The sequence below is a fragment of the Narcine bancroftii genome, chromosome 1, assembly GCF_036971445.1.
Source record: "Narcine bancroftii isolate sNarBan1 chromosome 1, sNarBan1.hap1, whole genome shotgun sequence".
NCBI lineage: Eukaryota > Metazoa > Chordata > Chondrichthyes > Torpediniformes > Narcinidae > Narcine > Narcine bancroftii.
In genome coordinates, this window is record NC_091469.1 from 301,219,226 (window position 1) to 301,236,975 (window position 17,750).

The 17,750-nt window shown below is 39.6% G+C and overlaps 1 protein-coding gene across 3 annotated transcripts in view; it reads right to left on the bottom strand.

The window, feature by feature from the left end:
* Positions 1 to 2,846: 2,846 nt before the first annotated feature.
* The window catches only part of ttc17 (tetratricopeptide repeat domain 17), a 77,816-nt gene continuing 62,912 nt past the window's right edge, over positions 2,847 to 17,750 (bottom strand). For 2 of the 3 annotated variants that reach the window (XM_069905824.1, XM_069905831.1), the window contains exons 21-25: positions 14,794 to 14,953; positions 9,772 to 9,855; positions 8,543 to 8,662; positions 4,232 to 4,375; positions 2,847 to 3,194 (exon numbers count right to left, since the gene is read on the bottom strand). In XM_069905824.1, coding sequence (XP_069761925.1) covers positions 3,063 to 3,194; positions 4,232 to 4,375; positions 8,543 to 8,662; positions 9,772 to 9,855; positions 14,794 to 14,953 — 640 coding nt within the window. In that variant the 3' untranslated portion in view covers positions 2,847 to 3,062. The remainder of the gene's footprint in view (positions 3,195 to 4,231; positions 4,376 to 8,542; positions 8,663 to 9,771; positions 9,856 to 14,793; positions 14,954 to 17,750) is intronic. The other variant, XM_069905839.1, reaches the window with a different exon arrangement.

Here is a 17,750-nt window from a genome sequence, read left to right on the forward strand (position 1 = left end):
GAAATTGTTTATGAGCATTAGTGGGGGTTATTTCTGTATCACGTAGAGAGTTGGAGAAACATTACATTAATTTTGATAGAGCTCATGTTCCTGATGGTTTGGATTGGACTCTATGAGGCTGCGGGAGTGCTGGAGGCCAATCCATGAGTCATCTGGTGTCTCGGGTTTGGGGGTGGAGGTGGATGGGGAGAGAAGAACGACTCTCTTTTTGACTTTAAGAGGCGCTTCAGGCAAGTTCTGTTGATGGTGAGTTTGTCTGCCTTACTGCCAGCAAAAGCAATTTCATGTAATATGAAATTTTTTATTATTGAATCATGAATAGAATTTAGGATGTTTAATTGCATAATGATGCTGACACATTGCATTAGTTCAACTGACCCCAAAATGTTTTGCCACTGATTTTCATTTGTACTCAGCATTTGACGCCTCTTGTGTCAGTGTCTAACAATAGTCGGCATTGACGTTTTCCATTTTCCCTGATACCGACTGCTTTTCCATGGTTGCAATGTCCTGGTGAAACTTTTCACCCTGTTTGTCACTGACTGCACAAAGAGCAACAGGGAAGATGTCCAAGTGCCAGTGCAGCAAATGAATTTGGACAGGCTCATGGATGGGAGAGGTATGAAGGGCTATGGACTGGGTGCAGGTCAGTGGGATGAGGCAAAAAAAAAAAAATGGTTCTGCACAGACTAGAAGGGGCCTGTATCTGTGCTGTGATGGTCTATGGTTCTATGCTGCATTTCATGGTTTTGTATGCACTCGGACCGGATCATGTCCATGCGACTCCCCCTTCAAAACAAGCGTCGCATCACCCTCATCAGTGTCTATGCTCCAACCCTCCAGGCGGAACCAGCAGAAAAGGACAAGTTCTACACTGACCTGCGCAACCTCATTCAACGCACCCCTACAACCGACAAGGTTGTCATCCTTGGCAACTTCAACGCTCGCGTCGGCAAAGACTCAGAAACCTGGCCAGGAATCCTGGGCAAGCATGGTGTCAGCAAGTGCAACGACAATGGGCGCCTCCTGTTGGAGCTCTGCGCAGAACATCGGCTTGTCATTACAAACACCCTTTTTCAGCAGAGGGACAGTCTGAAGACTACCTGGATGCATCCCTGATCCAAACTCTGGCACCTCCTGGACTACGTCCTGGTGCGAGAGACAAACGAGATGTGCTCCACACCAGGGTCATGCCCAGCGCGGAATGCCACACTGACCACTGGCTGGTTCGCTGCAAGCTCAACCTTCACTTCAAGCCAAAGCCCAGCAACAGTAAAGCCCCCAGAAAGAGGTTCAATGTTGGAAACCTGCAGTCAGACGAAGTGAGAGGAAACTTCCAGGCAAACCTCAAAGCAAAGCTCGAGGATGCAATCTGCCTCACGGACTCGTCCCCTGAAACCCTCTGGGATCAGCTGAAGACTACCATACTGCAATCCACTGAAGAGGTACTGGGCTTCTCCTCCAGGAAAAACAAAGACTGGTTCGACGATAACAGCCAGGAAATCCAGGAGCTGCTGGCAAAGAAGCGAGCTGCGCACCAGACTCACCTTACAAAGCCGTCCTGTCCAGAGAAGAAACAAGCCTTCCGTCGCGCATGCAGCCATCTTCAGCGCAAACTCCGGGAGATCCAAAATGAGTGGTGGACTAGCCTCGCCAAGCGAACCCAGCTCAGCGCGGACATTGGCGACTGCAGGGGTTTCTACGAGGCTCTAAAGGCTGTGTACGACTCCTCACCCCAAGTCCAAAGCCCGCTGCGCAGCTCAGACAGCAAAGTCCTCCTCAGTGACAAGATCTCCATCCTCAACCAATGGTCAGAACACTTCCAATCTCTTTTCAGTGCCAACCGCTCAGTCCAAGATTCTGCCCTGCTCCAGCTCCCTCAACAGCCCCTAAGGCTAGAGCTGGATGAGTTCCTCACCCGGTATGAGACATATAAGGCAATCGAACAACTGAAAAGTGGCAAAGCAGCAGGTATGGATGGAATCCCCCCAGAGGTCTGGAAGGCTGGCGGCAAAACTCTGCATGTCAAACTGCATGAGTTTTTCAAGCTTTGTTGGGACCAAGGAAAACTTCCTCGGGACCATCATCACCCTGTACAAAAACAAAGGCAAGAAATCTGACTGCTCAATCGACAGGGGAATCATGCTGCTCTCCATTGCAGGCAAAATCTTCGCTAGGATTCTCCTAAATAGAATAATACCTAGTGTCGCCGAGAATATTCTCCCAGAATCACAATGCGGCTTTCGCGCAAACAGAGGAACTACTGACATGGTCTTTGCCCTCAGACAGCTCCAAGAAAAGTGCAGAGAACAAAACAAAGGACTCTACATCACCTTTGTTGACCTCACCAAAGCCTTCGACACTGTGAGTAGGAAAGGGCTTTGGCAAATACTAGAGCGCATCGGATGCCCCCCAAAGTTCCTCAACATGGTTATCCAACTGCACGAAAACCAACAAGGTTGGGTCAGATACAGCAATGAGCTCCCTGAACCCTTCTCCATTAACAATGGCGTGAAGCAAGGCTGTGTTCTCGCACCAACCCTCTTTTCAATCTTCTTCAGCATGATGCTGAACCAAGCCATGAAAGACCTCAACAATTAAGACGCTGTTTACATCCGGTACCGCACGGATGGCAGTCTCTTCAATCTGAGGCGCCTGCAAGCTCACACCAAGACACAAGAGAAACTTGTCCGTGAACTACTCTTTGCAGACGATGCCGCTTTAGTTGCCCATTCAGAGCCAGCTCTTCAGCGCTTGACGTCCTGCTCCTGCTCCTAGCTCTTGAAAAAAAATTTCTGAGACACCTTTATAGATTATCTGAAATATACAATCAAGACAATTTGCAATTTGTTTTTGAGAAAATTTATTTTCTTTCCAGTAATTTTATATTAAAGGTGTGATAGTTATAATTCTTTTTTTTTTAAGCTTTGTTCCATTGCTCAGTTTATTTTTGATTGTTCACACAAATGAACCCCAACCCATCCCCCATTAATGAAACTTGAAGTGTGCCATTTTAAAATTCTTTGAAGCAGAAATTTGATTGTTTCGTTCAATATGTACCCTTATGGAGTGCGTCTCTGCTTTTTCATTAATAAATGACACTGGATTGCTCGAAGGACATGTTTTGCTGGTCCAAATTCAGGTTGCAGCTTCAAAGTAGATTCATACCACTGCATTGCTTTCTCGTGTTCTTCCTGTGAAGCAGACAGATAATTTATAACAACCTGAGAGCAATAATCACTTCATATTATTAAAGAAATTTCTGTGTGTGTTATTGACTATCCCTCTGCTAATTTAGCAAATTAACTTTTTTTTTCTAGCTCTTACTGTCTTTTCACTAAGGACATATGACCTTTTTAATGACCAACTTTTCAGATCTGTTTTTAGACCTCTGCTTCAGGCCTGAACAGCAGTCTCTTCCTGGTTCAACTTCCTCTCATCTTGTATTACTTGTCATAATTCTCATCAAGTGTAAGGAATATGCAGAACAACCCTTACTCCAAATGTAACCAGAGCATCCTCCGTTATTTGATTCTTTATAGAGTAAAACTCCCCCGGTATCCATCTCCTATGGGGGTAGATTGATATCGGATATGGAAATTTTCTGTTTGTGTGAGACACTTACAATGTCTAACTAATACAGTAGGATTAAAAATAGTGCAAAAGATAGTGCAAAGAGTAAATTGAAAAAAAAAATTAGTATTGTAATCCTTAATTCTATAAAGTTTACTTTAAAGAATTAAAGAGCCACCTGGGTTCTTCAAGTTTCCCAATAATATAAAACAATGTCGATCAGATCAGATGAAACAAGGCAAATCAATCACATATATAAAAAAAATTGACAAACCACACACCATTTCAAATAGTTGCACGTTTTAAAAATGCACTTCAAGACAACACGTTATAACAGGCGTCGGCAAACTCTTTTTAAAGCTCACATTTCACCCTATGCTATAATTGCTCTATGATTGGTGAGCAATTGCTTAAGGTGGTTTGTGAGTGGTAAGGGAAGGTTGAGAACCACTGCTCGAGACCCAAATGTTACTGAAATATTTTGCTTGGAAAAAATTGTCATTGGCCCATTTCCTTTGGAGTTATGAAACCATGCACATAATGAGTCAATTAGGTACAATTAAAACAGTGGTTTTCATCTGGTTGAAATCAAAGTAAATAGAAATTCAACCATACCATTTGGTCATGCAAAACACAGCACTTGATTTTGGTCACTTACCATTCCTACATAGACATTAGCCAGAGTGAAATGATTGACCACAAAACGTGGAGCGATTTCCACTGCCATTGAAGCAACGACAAGTGCATCATCCCATAATTTAGCGTTGTGGAAAATGTTTGCCAAGCTTATGAGAGGTACATCCTACTCCAAAAAAAAAAGAAATTGAAAGGACTGGCAGACCTGCATTTGTATATCTTTAATCTTTAATATTAATTTCAGGATGACCCACAGCACTTCACAGTCAATGAAATATTTTGAAGTGCAATCACTACATTAACATTGGAACTGAGAATAGTGAGAAGTTTAAGGCCATCTTACCACTTTGTAATAAGCATCATTACTTAATCTTCAAACGTGACCATCAAAGATTCAGGTTCCCAAAACCATCCTGCCTATGTATCCTGTAATTTTTTTTTAGAAGTTTGTAGATATTGGGGAGGTTTGTTTTGTTTAAAATCTGTGTGAAGAATATTGTCTTGCTACTTAATGTGAAGTATCCTGAGCAGACAGATTATATGGCAGGAGTTGAGCATTTTGTCTTGCAAGCAAAGAGTAAGGTGGGTATGACAACAGCACAATATACCTTCAGCTTATTTCTCATTTCAAATCCTGGTTTAGTTGCCTGGTTTTTCCAAACACAAAAGAGTGCTAAAGTATTTACAGTACAGAAACGGCACAAAATCTATGCCGGTGTTGATGTTCTACATGAAATTCTCTGACCTCAGTTAATTCCTTTGTTGTGTGCTTAACCAGCATCGTTTTGGAAGCATCTAAGCAGTTTACTTCATAATCATGAACTCGACATCCGAAATGATCACCAGAAGAAGAAGCCTCTCCCGAATATCTACCAAAATTATTGATGATAATCTTCGTACCCCAAAACCTTCTCAGCAAATCTCAATTAAAATCCTGAAGACCATCAGAGAAACCTTTAGTTTTCTTCCTGAAGAATGGAGCATAAGGCTATTCAATTATTTATGACTGGTTTAAATTTCATGTTCGATTTACACAATCTACCCTATTAGCCCCGATCCCTAATGGATTATTTTTGTCTCTTTCATTTTAAGAAAACCTCACATTCCATCTCTTCTCCATATTCCCTTTACTTCCATGTCTCCTCTTATGAAATAGCAAGATTTATGAAAATATTCTATTGCCTTCAGGAATATAGACCCTGTTATGAAAGATGTACCTACAATGCTTGTTAACATTATTGATAATGTCGTTGGAGCTAACAGTGCAACACAAGTGGAGGATTCTTCAGGTCTATAAATATGATCCATATGACGTACTGGGAAAAGATGGTTTCTGCTCAAATACCACCTGCCAAGGAGCAAGCTGTCTCTTTCATCCTTCAAAGAATGTTATAAACAATTTGAAACTAGCGAGGTTGGCTATGCGCACAATAAATAATGCGATCCACACTACCCAATAGCAAGCAAGGAACATTTGAAAGGAACTTTGCAGATTGCACTTATGCAGCCTACGGACAGCATTTGTACTCCTTGCTGTGCCTTGCGCATCTGTAACTTGAATGATTACACCTTAATAATAAAGCATCGCATTCATCTTTCAAATCAGCAAGAAATATGAAACAAACAATTTCACACTTCCTTTTTGCATCCGACAAACAGAATGTTGCCGTATGTTTTGCTTTAACGGGCTTTTGTGAATGATACTGGTAAATAATTAAATTGACTTGAAAAAATAAGAGATGGGATTCTCCAATTTTTTTGTGCTAATTTCAGCCTCCAAGAATGAAGTAAAACAGGATCATCTCTCTTTGAAGAAACATATCCTCCTGAATGTAATAGTTTCTCCTTAATATTACCCTTGTGAGATGACTGAAGGAGGCAGTAAACATCTTGAATAAGTTAACATATGATGCAAGATTAAATTACTAAAAGGAAAAGAGAGAGATTAAGTTTGAATGGGATCTTTGTAAATAAATATTTTGATCAGTGATCTAGGCAATATAAGAAAGCATGTAAAAATTGTCATAAAATTTCCTTTAAAGGCATTAAAAAATTGGCATTTTGACTCTATTCCACATCCTAATAATTCTGTGTATAAAGTATAAAAGAATGAATGGCTGGGAAATTAAAAATTGATTTTAAATCACAACATTTAATGTCACACAAATTTGCAGAGTCATATAAAATGGAGCTGCTTAAGTTTCTGGAGTCGTGGTCCAAAGTGGAATGGTACTTGTCAAGCTACATTTTAAATGCAGTGAGGATTCCTACTTCTGCCATTCTTAAACAGTGTAGATCGTATTACTTATTGAGAGACAATATATTATTTTCAACTCTTCTATAATTTACAAATTATCTTAAATCTCTGTCCACCTTCCCCATTGGACACCGACTCAGATCCTTCATGACTTCTCAGTCAGAGAAAAAGGTCCTTCTATGAAACCAGGCAAGATAATCCTGCTCCATACCTTTGTGCATCCTTATTTTAAAGAATTCATCTGATTCCCCTTTGAATCATTGCCGCATCCGGTTCAAACAATCTTTCAGATCACAACTTTTGTTTTTCAAGTTAAACACTCCTTACTCCTGCACTCTCCTCCTACCAAAAGCATCACTGTGTTTAATTCTTTGCATGAAACCAGTCTGGGGCTGGACACTTAGTCCAGCAGTTTGCACAACACTATCGCAGCACCAATCACCTGGGTTCAAATCCGGCACCATCTGTAAGGAGTTTGTATATTCTCCCAGTGTCTGCCTGGGTTTCCGCCCACCCTCCCTCCAAAAGTGTATGGGGTTTGCAGGTCAATTTGTGTATTTGGGCAGCATGGCCTCTTAGGCTTAAACAGAAACCACACTGTATCTCTACATTAAAACAAAAATTATGACTCTATCCAAGTAACTGGTTTGACAGGAATTTGTTAGTAATCACACAGTTTATTACATTTCTAAGTGTCTTGTTACTTGTAAACTTGAAAATTATGCTTCACATTCATAAACAATGGCCAAAAGATTCAAACTGTGGTCTTGGAGGATGTAGACAAATACTTAAGAGAACTTACCGGTTTTTATTATTGGGCTGATAAATGACAAAGTTCAACTGGAAGTTAGAATTAATGGTACACTTAGTTATGGGAGATGGGTCTGGTTTACTTATTACTGAACATTAGGTGGGAATAACAAAGTAAACAGATGGACATGAAAAGGTTTGGTCAAACCACATCCACAAAGACATGATTCACAATGCCTCCCTCTGTTATGTAACTCAAATTATTCCAATGAGTCAAATTCTGGAGGTCATGGTTTATTTATATCTGGGAAAGTGTACACACTGCTACATGATGCAGCATAAGGAGTTATTACAGAATTATGGAGAAATTAGGATTATTAAAGATATTGACTTCAATCCAAATAAAATGACTCAGCAAGGTTTTCTGTTATTCTACTTTATTAAGTCAAAAAAAAAGGATGTCAGAAAGTCAGATATTTGGTACAATACAGAAATAAAAAGATCACTTTCTGACAGGCATGGGTTGGGAATAAGATGGCTCAATGTTATGAAAGAAAAGTTAAGGACTCGTATTAGAACCTTGCTTTACATAAAAATGATCATAATTATATTAAAGGGTTGGAAGAAAGATCAATGAAGACTAGAATGTAATTGTGCAGCAGGTTCGAATAGCATTGTGGAAACAAAAAAATCTGCAAGTGCTGATGTCTAATTCAGAGCACAAAAGTGCTAGAGAAACTCAGCAGATTTCATAGCATCCATAGAAAGTAATAGGCAGTTGACGTTTTGGGCCCAAGCACTTCTTCAAGAATTTGGAATAGTATTGTGTCTGGAACATAATTCTTGCCCTGTGAAGGGAATGACCAATTCTGTAAAAGTGCCCCTCAGCTTCTGTACATCTAGGATCCCTGGTCCCTAGTTGAACTTGTCCTGCGCAATCACACATGATATTATCTGCACGAGAGGTAAACAAAATGGCAACATAGGGGAATGGAGCACATCTCAATACTATAACTTTCACTTATGGAAAACGTACAAAAGAACCAGTGATGTGTGATGGAAAACCAGTGATGTGTGATGGAAAACCAGTGATGTGTGATGGAAAACTAGTAGTACAAGTGAGCACAAAGTACAACAAAGAAATCATGATTGTAAACAAAAATGCTTTTTTTGGCTAATTTTACTACAAATGGATTGGTTTAGCAACAATCCTATACATAATGGACAGTTAAGTAAAATAACTTCGTCTGTCTCAATGAACAAAGTTCCATTGTTACATTAACCTCAAATTAAAGTTCAGTCAGTCATTTAAAAGCTAATTCTCACCTTCATGTGGTAAGGAGCAAAATGCAGTGCTTGACGTAGACAGTCAATAGCTTTTTTTCCTTGACCTTTAACCCTCCAATACAGCGCTGCCATACTTGTAATTACCCAGGACGTTTGATTCTATTGAAATAAGGATTTAAAAAAAGAGTGGACTTGTCATTTGATTTTTTTTTGGAATCAAGTGATGCAAATTTTCATAACAAACTGGTTTACATTGTGTAATTGATTTTATCCAATATAAACTATTTTTTCATTGTTGTGATGTTTAGGTAGAAGTATATGTCACTGGTTCCTAAAGAAATATGAAAATGTGTTTTAAGTTATCAAAATACGACACAAATAAAGAATGAGAGATAATACATCCCTATAACAAGTCAGAAGGAGAAATGCAAAATTGAACGTGGATGACTTGTTCTTAAGTTTTCATCTAACTGTTGTCAAGTGCAAAGCTTCCAGCTGGTATATTGTTTTAACCTCTTATCTCACATCACAAATTGCTGAGTGATAATCTGTAGAATACAAATCCACATTCCATATTACTCAGCTGTATGCAGGTTTAATCACACCCTCAGACAGAAATCAAACAACATCTTCCTGCTTGACAACAGTTTGAGAATGCTTTAGCCCAGTGGTTCCCAAACTTTTTTAGGTTGCCGCCCCCTTGGTCTCCCCTCCCCATACAATGGCACGGGTGGGGGGGGGGTAGTGGGAGCGTTGAGTGGGGGGGGTTGGTGACAGCGGCGGCTCTGAGTGGGGGGTGTTTTGACACCAGTACAACATGATGGCCACTGAGACCAGCTCTCGTGAGTACACCTCGTCACTGTTTATTTTGCTCACTATTGCCATCCTGAGTCTGGCCAGAAAATTACTGCAGTGGCTTCTTCATGACTTATTAATAACAAGACTGAAGGTTCAGAATGCCCCCTTTTTCCTCACCGCCCCCTTGGATCTTTCCACTGCCCACAGGGGGCAGCAGCGCTCACTTTGGGAATCACTACTTTAGCCTATTATCATAGAGTGCTGAATAACAATTAAATGAATATATTTTACTTGTGGTCTATACGATCTGCTTACTTTATTCTGATATTCAACATGCATCTTAAATTGTTTCCATGATTAATTTTTCACTTAATAATAGATACATCCATAAAAACTGTAATTGAAATTTAAGTATCGTACCTTTGACTGTTAAAACTATAAAGCAAATGAAATCACATCAAATAACTTACTTTTTCTAATTCTTTGGCTATTCGTGTTCCAACTTGCTCAAAAGGTTGAGGTGGATACTTCCCTTTTCCCAGATTTTGTAAAGCCTATTGGAATAAAAGCGATCCATCATTACATTTTAAAATAATGCAAAATAGCACCATTTCTGACCACTCCTCATTTTCTATTTTCGTTCTTAAATTCATGTTCTTTGATTAGCAATCCTCCCGCTAATGGGGGAAAAAAAATCTTCTTCATTCTAAAACCTTACATCTCCACTTTGTGTTCTTGGCTCAAAATTATGTAAACCAGTGGTTCTCAACCTTTTTTTCCCCAAAGCATTCCTTTACTTACTGAGGTCCACAAAAAAGCAATATTTGTCAAATTTATCACCTTTTTTTCTCTATTAACAGTTCTCCTAAGGAAAAAAATATGGGTGCACCACTGAAAAAAAAAGGACACTTTTAAAAGCAAAATGTAGCTACTTTTACATATTTTAATTGAAAAAAGAAAAATGGCTGGCTTGCTTGACTCAAGAGCTCATACCTGTTTCCTTTTACAAACTGATTTAGGTTTATGTTAGTTTCATGTGTATGCTTGAGGTAATAACTACTTGAGCCCCTTATTTGCTCTTTATTGCTATTGAGGCCAGAAATCCAATTTCGCACAGACAAGAAAAGGACTATGGCAACAGCATTTTTAGTGGAATGTTTGTCTATTCAGGATATTCTTTTTGAATTTGAGTCCAAAAGTCCATTAGAGGTCCATTTGGAGTTTCAATTTTAGATTTCCATCAGTACAAATTTCAATTAAATCTTCTTGCGATCTTGCTTCTAAATATTCTGATTTAGATTTGCACACAAATGGATTGCAAATTCCATAGCATGTCAGAATTCAGGGAAAGCACTTCTTGTTTGAACAAAAACAACTGAGAGCAGACATTTGCAGATATATGCAAAGGAAGAGTTAAATTATTTTCATCTAAAAAGTATTCCATTGTAGAAAATGATTCAACATCGAATTGTTCCATGTATTCTATCCACAAAGCAAACTTTCAAATAAAACCTTGAACTTTATCATTCACACTAAATAGTTATTGCTGCCCTTGAGTAGAAACAATTAATTGAATTTCAAAGTTATATCAAAGATGTATGCCAGTTTATCGAAGCATTTTTCATTGTCGCCATAATGCTTCAGAGTTTTAAATTCAGATGTAATTAAAGTGCACAGTCCAGATTTTATTCAAGGTTATTTGTACCTATTTTGGTGTGACCATGCAGAAATGACAGCACTTTTTATACATAGTCCCCTCAGAACAGGGCACTATAATATTAAGGACATATGTTGTTGGATATCCCTTTCACGCAATGACTGCTTGAAGACTGATTCATAGACATCACAATGTGCTGAGTATTGTCTCTGGTGATGTTCTGCCGGGCCTCTACTCCAGCCATCTTCAGTTCCTGCTTGTTTCAGGGGCATATCCCTTTAAGTTTTCTCTTCAGCATATGGAAGGCATGCTCAATTGGATTTAGATTGGGTGATTGACTTGGTCATTCAAGAATTTTCCAGTTTTGAGCTTCGAAAAACTCCTTTGTTGCTTTAGCAGGATGTTTGAAATCATTAGCCCTTTTTACACGAAAAGCCTCATTATTGCCATATACATGACCTGTCTCTGGAAGCTGGCTTGCTTGCTCATACAGAACAGAAGCTGGGTCGGTGAATCCTTTTACACAGCAAGCCAGCTCCCCAAAGCAAAAGAAGCAGTGTCTGCACCTAGTGTGATGCTCTGTTGTGTGGAGAAAAGAATCAGATTCGGCGGGTCTGGACACAAGGCTTTACAATCACACATAGCTTTTATTAACAAACTATTATAGAAGAGCATGGGAAAATGTTACGGGAATAAAACATACATGTGTATAATTTATAAGGGAGGGTGGGAAAATGTTAAACAGTACAGTAATTGTGTACGAATGTCGGTGGGTCTGGACACATAATTCTGTACAGTTTAACATTTTCCCGCACTCTTTTATAAATTGTGTGTGTGTGTTTTATTCCTGTTAACATTTTACCATGATCTTCAACAAATTGTTGTGTGTTGATAAAAGCTACATGCGATTGCAAACCTGCATCCAGACCCACCGACTTTCGCACACTATGTGCCTAGTAGAGTCTTGTGCTCTCCTCGCTGTGCAATTATGACTATAAACCTTTTCTGGTCCCAACATCATCTTACCTTGCCGTTTCAACCCAGCAACACAGGTTGCCCATTTTAGACTGGTCGCGCTCCTTCTCTGATAATACCTACTATGGCGGATTGACGCCTGCTAAGTTTAGGTTTCCCCCCCCCCCCCCCCCCAACCGCCTTTGATGCATTCACACAACAGCTTGAAAGGCATATAATACCCAGCTTTCAAGCACTGTGTAGAAGAGGCAATTGTTTTGTTGTAGGATGAAATGCCATCCAATGAGTTTGAGGCATTTGCTCAAACATGAGCACGTGTTTCTATACACCTCAGAATTAGTTTTGCTGCTGCCATCAGCAGTTACATCATTCACGAAGATAAATGCACCAGTACCCATGGCAGCCATATATGCCCAGGCCATAACAACCCCCACCACGTTTCACTGATGAGGTGGTATGCTCATGCTCTTGCCATCACCCTGATACAGGTTAATCTTAGTCTCATCTGTCCACAAGACCCTTTTCCAGAATTCTGCAGGCTCTTTTAAATGGTCTGGGCAAACTGGAATCTGGTCATTCAGTTTCTGTGGCTAACTTGTAGTTTGCATCTTGGAGTGTAGCCTCTGTATTTCTGTTCATGAAATCTTCTGCAGACAGCTCCCTGATTGGTTGGACATTCGTTTGGGGATTTTTCTTCATTATGATGAGAATTCTTCTGTCATCAGCAGTGAAGATCTTCCTTGTCCAACCGGTCCCTTTGTAATGACTGAGCTCACCAGTACGCTCTTTCATCTTAATGATGTGCCAAACAGTTGATTTTGGTACTCCTGGGGTTTGGGTGATGTCTCATGTCGTTTTATTCTTGTTTTTCAGCCTCATAATGGCTTATTCGACTTCCACTGGCACAACTCTGGTCCTCATATTGAAAAATTGGCAACTACAGACTCCAAAGGTATTCAAAAGCTTAGAACAAGCCTAACTCCCTTATACCTGCACCAATGAAGCAATTAAACAAATCTGAGTACTCACAAACACCTGTGAAGCCGAATGTCCCAATTATTATGGTGCCCTGAAATGGGGGAATGCTATAATTTCTACATGGTCAAACCAAAATTGAAACAAATAATCTGGAGTAAAATCTGGAATGTGCATTTTAATCACATGTGAATTATTTGATTACAAATTTAAATCTGTGGAGGACAGGGCCAAAGAAAGGAAAAAAAAAGTGTCTTTGCCCAAAAAATTATGGTGGGCACTGTGTGAAACTTCCAATTGTTTTTCATTCGGAGATCCAACCAAGAAAATAAATGTTCCTTTTCCAAAGTCTGTTCAATTTCCTTTTTAAAATAAAAATCTTCTGTCTTATTTTTGTAGTCAAATGAGCAGGTTTTAAGCTTTCCTTTCCAAATCTTTGTAATCAAAGCAAATTTTGGTTTAAGTTAATTTTTGAATCCATTCCATTTAAAACTAAAGTTTATCCGTTTGTCATGCTACTTCTTCATTATCTTCTTGTCTTTCACTGGCACTTGCTTCTTCAGAACTCGTTGCAGTCTTTGCATTTCAACATTGCTGGTTCTTTACTCAAATGCACTTCCAATCGAGATCAGTTTTTCATTTCAAAAATCCAGTTTGAAGCCTCTTATCCACATTGTTCAATATGGGGTTAATTTTAAATGATCAAATTATATAAACCATTTAGAGGGATCCAAATTTTTCAGCTACACTTTTGCCATTTCACTGGAAATGACTCAGTGTTGAGTCAATTATTTCTGTACATTTTTAATTGGTTAAAATGTATGCATGTAATATAACACAACAGTGTGTAGACACACAATCTATTTTATTATCCAGTTGACCAAATATACAGATGTTTTGCGAGGGTTCAGCTGCTCTCCCACCCACCTCCTGCCTGAGATCTCTGATCGTGCTGGGGTCTGGCTGCTCCCATACCAACGTCCAAGCCGTGGCCTCATGTATGATCTAATCACTTTATCGGTAATATTTGTTTTTGCATGGACCATCTATAACAAACCCACGGACTGCTAACCGACAACAGGTAGTGAAACACTGTTCTCAACTTCTCAATTAGAAATATTAAAATGAACTTGTTAGAGAGGCCCTCAGAATAGAGGATGATTTGTTTCCACTCTGATTTGGTGGGTTCTGTGGTGTCTGATCCATAGACAGGACAGAAAATTGCTGATTTGTGTGTGTTTGTGGATAGGAGGCCAATTTATGCTGCAGTGCACTCTGAACGTCGTTTACGCTGGTAAAGTTTTGAAAACATCCAGAATGCTCATTCTCTATTACGAAAGGACACAGATCAGGGATTCACAGGAATCAAAGGCAATGAACCATTTGGATATTAATGAAGATTACAAATATTCAACTAAAACAACCCAACCACTTGTATCTTTCCTCATGGGTTGCATATTAGCTGTCCTTGCATAAAGGTGGATATGAAGTGTGCTCAGATCTTTTTCAGTAGGTTACTGTTCTGTTGTCCAGTGGCATTGTAGAAGGGGAAATGCCAGCTATGGATTTCTGTGCTTCTGTATACATGGAAATCCAAGCCAAACTAGACACAGGATGAAAGAAAACTGGGTGTACAATGACTCTTTTTAAAAAAAAAAGCACAGCTGAGTGCATTGAAAACTGGCCACGTTGTGCTCTGGGCACTTTAGTATCCTTGGTAGCCACAGGACTGGAAATCATTCAGCATGGAATATGCAGAATTTTTTGAGTAATGCCTTTGGTTGATCAATTCCACTATTGCAAAACAATGCTGAACAACACAAAATTAAATCATAAAGAAAGAACAGTTTCAAGAGAGATAACCCACTCCTGCAATTTGGCATACCTCCTTCAATTGTTTTTCTCCAGTATAATGTATACTGAGTCGACTTGCTACACCATACAAATGATCCAAGGTGTGCATACTGGCTTGGAGGTTGGCATTACAAACAGGTTCTACAGCTGGTTCTTGCAGGGATGTGGCAAAGTCAATATGTTCTGTAATACTGGAAAGAAAATGCAAAATTACTCATCTCAGACCTTTCAAAACACGAGAATCAATGTAATTTGTGTTCGTACTGTCGTGTCACGTAGGTCTTCTTCAATAATCAATGTGGTGAAATTTAGCCATTTTGAATCCTGTACTCTTAATATATTAGTTCTTCTGTTATTGATGTTTGAAAATCTGAGTTTTTCACTATATATCGTTGTGCATCCTCTTGTTTTGCAGCATGAGTGGAAACAATTCAGCCTTTTGAGTCTTAATTAGGTCCACTTTCTTGCTCTTTCCCTGCAATTATTTTCTTTGAAGTGTCTGACCCATCCATCCTCATTTGAAGTTGCCTTATTGCATTTAATTTTGCCATCTTAATGTAGAGTTCACTTCAAATTCCAGCCACGTGGCAATAAAATGGTGTCAGATGTTGCCCCTAAGATTCGTTTCCTGTTCAGAGAAAAGCTGTATACCCTGACCATTGGCAACAGTTCTTTTTTTAAATTTAGTCTCTCTCCAAACCATTCATGAGTTTAAACAGTTCAATAATTTTTTTAATATTTTCAAGATAAAGCACATAACTTCGACAGTTTGAACTCTGGAACAATTTTTAGTAAATCTGTTGTTTCCACTCCTCTTTTTGGCGATGCCTCAATTTGTACCAAATATTTTAGCCAGAGCTTTAATTGTACACCTGTTCACATAACTTAGGTTTTGTTCTCATAAAGGCAGGACATCATTTGCCCATACTGCTCTGTTAATGTCTGGTCAAACATGTCTTGTCAGTTTCTCATCACACACCCCTTCAAAATTCATTCATTCAACACTTACTCTCTTCTTTCAGTAAACAAAAGTGCTAAAGAAACTCTGCATGTAACGCAGTTTCCATAGAAAGTAAAAGGCAGTTGACGTATTGAGCCAGAGCCCTCCTTCAAGGCAGCTGAACTATCAGGTAAATGCTCAAATAAAAAACATGGGGCATGGGGTGGGGGGGGGGGGTAAAGGGGAAGGGCCAGGAACACAGGTTAACAGGTAAGAAGTAATAGGTAGATACAGTGGGAAGACAGAAGCTGAGAAGTGATGGGGAAGGGGGCAGTGGGCTAAGAACTCTCTGATAAAAGGAAAGGGAGGTACGAGGGAACGAGAGACCTTGCTGTGGGAGCGGACAGAGGGAAGGTGCTCAACAAAGCCACCTCTCACCCTGAAGTAGAGGAGGTTACACTGGAAGTACCAGTTGAAAACATCCCTTAGATTCAGAGGTGAAATGTTGCTTCACCTGGAAAGATTGCTTCGGGTCCCAAATAGTAGCGAGGGAGGAGGTCTAAGTGGAAGAGTAGCAATGGTTGCGGTCCTAGGGGTAATTACCAGGGGGTGATTGGTAGGAGGGGATGAGTGGATGAGAGTCACAGAGGGAGTGATCCCGATCGAATGCGGAGAGGGGATGGGAGGGAAAGATGTGTCTGGTGGTGGCAGAAATTGCAGAGAACCTGCTGGATGTAGAGGGGACAGGGGAAGGGACCAAGGCAGATATGCAGGAAATAGAGATGTGGATGAGGGTGGAAAATGGCAGGAGAGGGAAGTTGCATTTTATGGAAGAGGACATCAATAACTGGCACCCAAGACACCTTTATGCTGTATAAATTTTCTTAGTTCAAAAAAAATTCTTTCAAGATGGAGACTGTAATAATTTTAATTGAAATTATTGTTTTGAAAAATCTAGGTCAAACAAGAACTCATTTTCAGCTTGACCTGTTGGAAATGTCCTGCAGCCTTTTGGCTTTGGTCATGTTGATGCTCTTTAATAGCTCTCAATAACTTTTGATGACAAAGGACTATGTTCTCTCTCTAAAACTACCTTAAATAGCCCACCAACCTCGTGCACTGATCACCCTGAGAGAATACATCCACCTATCATCTCTGCAGCTGAATGCAGTAAAACCCCTGGTACCCGGCACCTAAGGGTAATTGGATAAGAGTATTTTCTGGTTTCTTGAGACTTACTCTTATAATGGCAAACTAATACACCTGCATTAAGAAGAAACCATTTAAAATAAAAAAAAATGCTATGCTGTACTTGCACTGAACAAATTTCACTTGCATAAATATATAAATGTTAAAAATTTTACTTTATTTTCAGTCACATTCTTTGAAAACATTGAACCGTCACTGCATCTGCAGGTTCCTCCCCCTCCACGGAACTGCCCAAAAGATGAACAATAACGTTATAAATAATTAATCCCCCACTCCCCAAAGTTTACAGATAAAGCCTCTGACTGGGGCAACTCTTACTAAGCAGGCATAAGGAGAAACTTTAAGAGAGTCACCCCAATGGCAAGCAGCATCAACCACCCCTAAGGGAGCCCCTATGTAAACACATCAAAGGTAGAACAAAGCTTAAAACAGGAAACAAAACTGTGGGGTGGCATGGCTAGCATAGCAATGAACTCTATGCTTTTACAGCACCAGTGATCAGGACGTTTGCACAAGCTCCTTACAAACAGCGCGGGACTAGAACCCTGGTGCCGATCGCAACAGATTCAACTTTTATAGTGCCAGTGATCGGCACCGGGTTTGAGTCCCATGCTGTCTTTAAGTGGCAGATTCAAAAGTGCCAGATAATAGAGGTTCAACCTGTACCTATTATTTTATTCTTATTTATTTTAATTTTTAAAATTTATTTTCCTCAATTTTTTTTTTGGCCGGTTACTTGATTTCTGGAAACCAGGGGTTTTACTGTGCTTTGTTTTCTCTCCTTCCAAGATCCAACAATAGATTTTCAACCAGAAACGTTAAACTGTTCCTCTTTTCAG